This window comes from Entelurus aequoreus, linkage group LG01, assembly GCF_033978785.1.
Source record: "Entelurus aequoreus isolate RoL-2023_Sb linkage group LG01, RoL_Eaeq_v1.1, whole genome shotgun sequence".
In the NCBI taxonomy this organism is placed as follows: domain Eukaryota; kingdom Metazoa; phylum Chordata; class Actinopteri; order Syngnathiformes; family Syngnathidae; genus Entelurus; species Entelurus aequoreus.
The window spans coordinates 65761760-65764259 of NC_084731.1; the positions used below are offsets into that span (position 1 = coordinate 65761760).

The window sequence follows — 2500 nt, forward strand, 5'->3', positions numbered from 1 at the left end:
GTTAAACTCGAAACTTAAAAAAGTTTTCAGAAAAGAACAAATTATTGATTTACCGTAAATTCTGGACTATGAGCTGTTACTTTTTTCTCACACACTTATAAGACGTGCGGCTAATTTATGAATCTTTCTTCGCTGAGGCCATAAAAAATGTAAAATCAAGCAAAAAGGCTGAAGAGGTGTGTTATTGTTTGTGCTATGGCGCCATCTTTTGGACTAATTGCTCACTGCAGGTGCTGCAGTGTCATTCCATTTTGTTCGTTTGTGTTTTCCCAAACGCAGTATCGTTCGGTCTTCTAGCCATCCATAGCGTTTCTACTCTTACGGATTCTTCATTCATCACTTCAAGCAATGTTTGCAAGTTTTACAATATAACTAAAACAATTCTTACTTAATAAACCGTCCCATGTGTGATGGGAGTGTTATTACGCATATTTGTACGTCTTAACATAACCCAATGACGCTAGCGTTGTTAGCGATAGCTAATATGCCAACATGTTTACGAGTGTCTGTGTTGGTATTATTAACTTACAGTTTTGAGTCTGTTTAGCTGACGATGACTTCTGTTTTGTTTGATTAGCCATTTTACTGCTGTTTAGAAATAGTTAAAGGTATGTAAATAAACATTTATCTTTCTGTGTAAACAAGTCATTTTGCAACATATACATATGCGTCCGACAAATACTTTTCCCCCTATAATTAAGTGGGTGGGTGCCCTCTACAGTCCGTAAAATACAGTCGATGGCATAAGCGTGCGTAGGAATCCTGATCAACAGCATAGTAGGTACTTCGTCTGATCAGAATCCTAAAGCACAGAGGGAGGGTGTTCAGGTTTGAGTTCAGAATGCTAAGTGTGCTGGCAGAGATGTGCAAGCAGAAGAAAGCACTCCTTCCTTTTAGTCACAGGCTGAGAGAAACCTGTTATGTGCTCATTTTACTCATACCTCAGTCAACTGTTTGGATCTGTTGTTTGTATTACTCCAGACTAGAGTTGTCCCCATACCAATATTTTGGTACCAATACCAAAATGTATTTTGATACTTTTCGATACTTTTCCAAATAAAGAGGACCTAAAAACATGTCGTTATTGGCTTTATTTTCACAGAAAATGTTAGGGTACATGAAACATATGTTTATTATTGTAATTTATATTATTATAAATTAGTCCTTAAATAAAATAGTGAACATACTAGACAACTTGTCTTTTAGTAGTAAGTAAACAAACAAAGACTCCTAATTAGTCTGCTGACGTATGCAGTAACATATTGTGTAGTTTATCATTCTATTATTTTGTCAACATTATGAGGGACAAACTGTAAAAAATTTATTATTAATCTACTTGTTCATTTACTGTTAATATCTGCTTATTTTCTGTTTTAACATGTTCTATCTACACTTCTGTTAAAATGTAATAATCACTTATTCTTTTCTTCTTTGATACTTTACATTAGTTTTGGTTGATACCACACATTTAGGTATTGATCCGATTCCAAGTAGGATCATACATTGGTCATATTTGAGACACTTGTGATTTAGGGCTATATAAATAAACATTGATTGATTGATTGATTGATATTCAAAGTCCTCATGTGTCCTGGGACATATTTACTGAGTTTATAAACAAAATATGATTTTTTTTAAAAAAAAAGAAAAAATATTTTGTGATGATAAAAAATATCGATGTAATCATAGTAGTATCGACTAGATACGCTATTGTACTTGGTATCATTACAGCCGATGTCTGTGTAGATACACCCATGGCATTTGTTTACATTCAGGAGCGTTAGCTTGCTGTTAGCGGTGAGCTATTGTATCCTCCTACGGTGTGTAGTGAAGCATGTTTAGCTATTCCTCATCCTCCAGTGATAATATTACCTCTGAGAAACTTACTTTATTTGTCGCCATGAAGATGAGGATTAGTGATTTAGAAGTAACTAAAACACTCACACACACACACGCACGCACGCACGCACGCACGCACGCACGCACGCACGCACGCACGCACGCACGCACACACACACACACACACACACACACACACACAGGATAACATACTGACAAAGTAGGACCCAGAGGAAGAATATCTCACCTGTTCTCCGCAGTTCCTTCCGCTGGGTGTCGGCGGGTGACGACTGAGGCGTCTCTACAAGCGGGTGCCTTGGTCATGACAACAAAAAGGGTGCTGAAGTGTCCCCTGATGATTTGAAATAATGAGAGGGACTCTCCAACTCACGTGTGTCCGGGCGTAGGACTGCTGTGTTTGTGATGAGCGGGCTGCTTCTTCATGATTATGTGCTCCCGCAGTTTCTGCCGGACCAGGGGACTGGACACGGCACCTGTCAATCACCATCAGTGTCACTGCAACAGCATGTACGGAGGGATTGATAGGGAGGATGGTGGGGGGGTCATCATTTTGCAATGCAGTCTGCTGAAAATGATGGAAAGCGCCACCCAACATAGCAACTGACGCAGTGGTCAAAGTTAGAATTGCCACAAAACATAT

At 38.7% G+C, this 2500-nt stretch overlaps 1 protein-coding gene across 1 annotated transcript in view; it reads right to left on the minus strand.

The window, feature by feature from the left end:
• Positions 1 to 2500, minus strand: part of LOC133655864 (histone deacetylase 7-like) — a 159399-nt gene that overhangs the window by 88901 nt on the left and 67998 nt on the right. Inside the window, exons 4-5 of the mRNA XM_062056453.1 lie at positions 2231 to 2333; positions 2087 to 2154 (exon numbers count right to left, since the gene is read on the minus strand). Of these exons, the coding sequence (XP_061912437.1) occupies positions 2087 to 2154; positions 2231 to 2333 (171 nt within the window). The remainder of the gene's footprint in view (positions 1 to 2086; positions 2155 to 2230; positions 2334 to 2500) is intronic.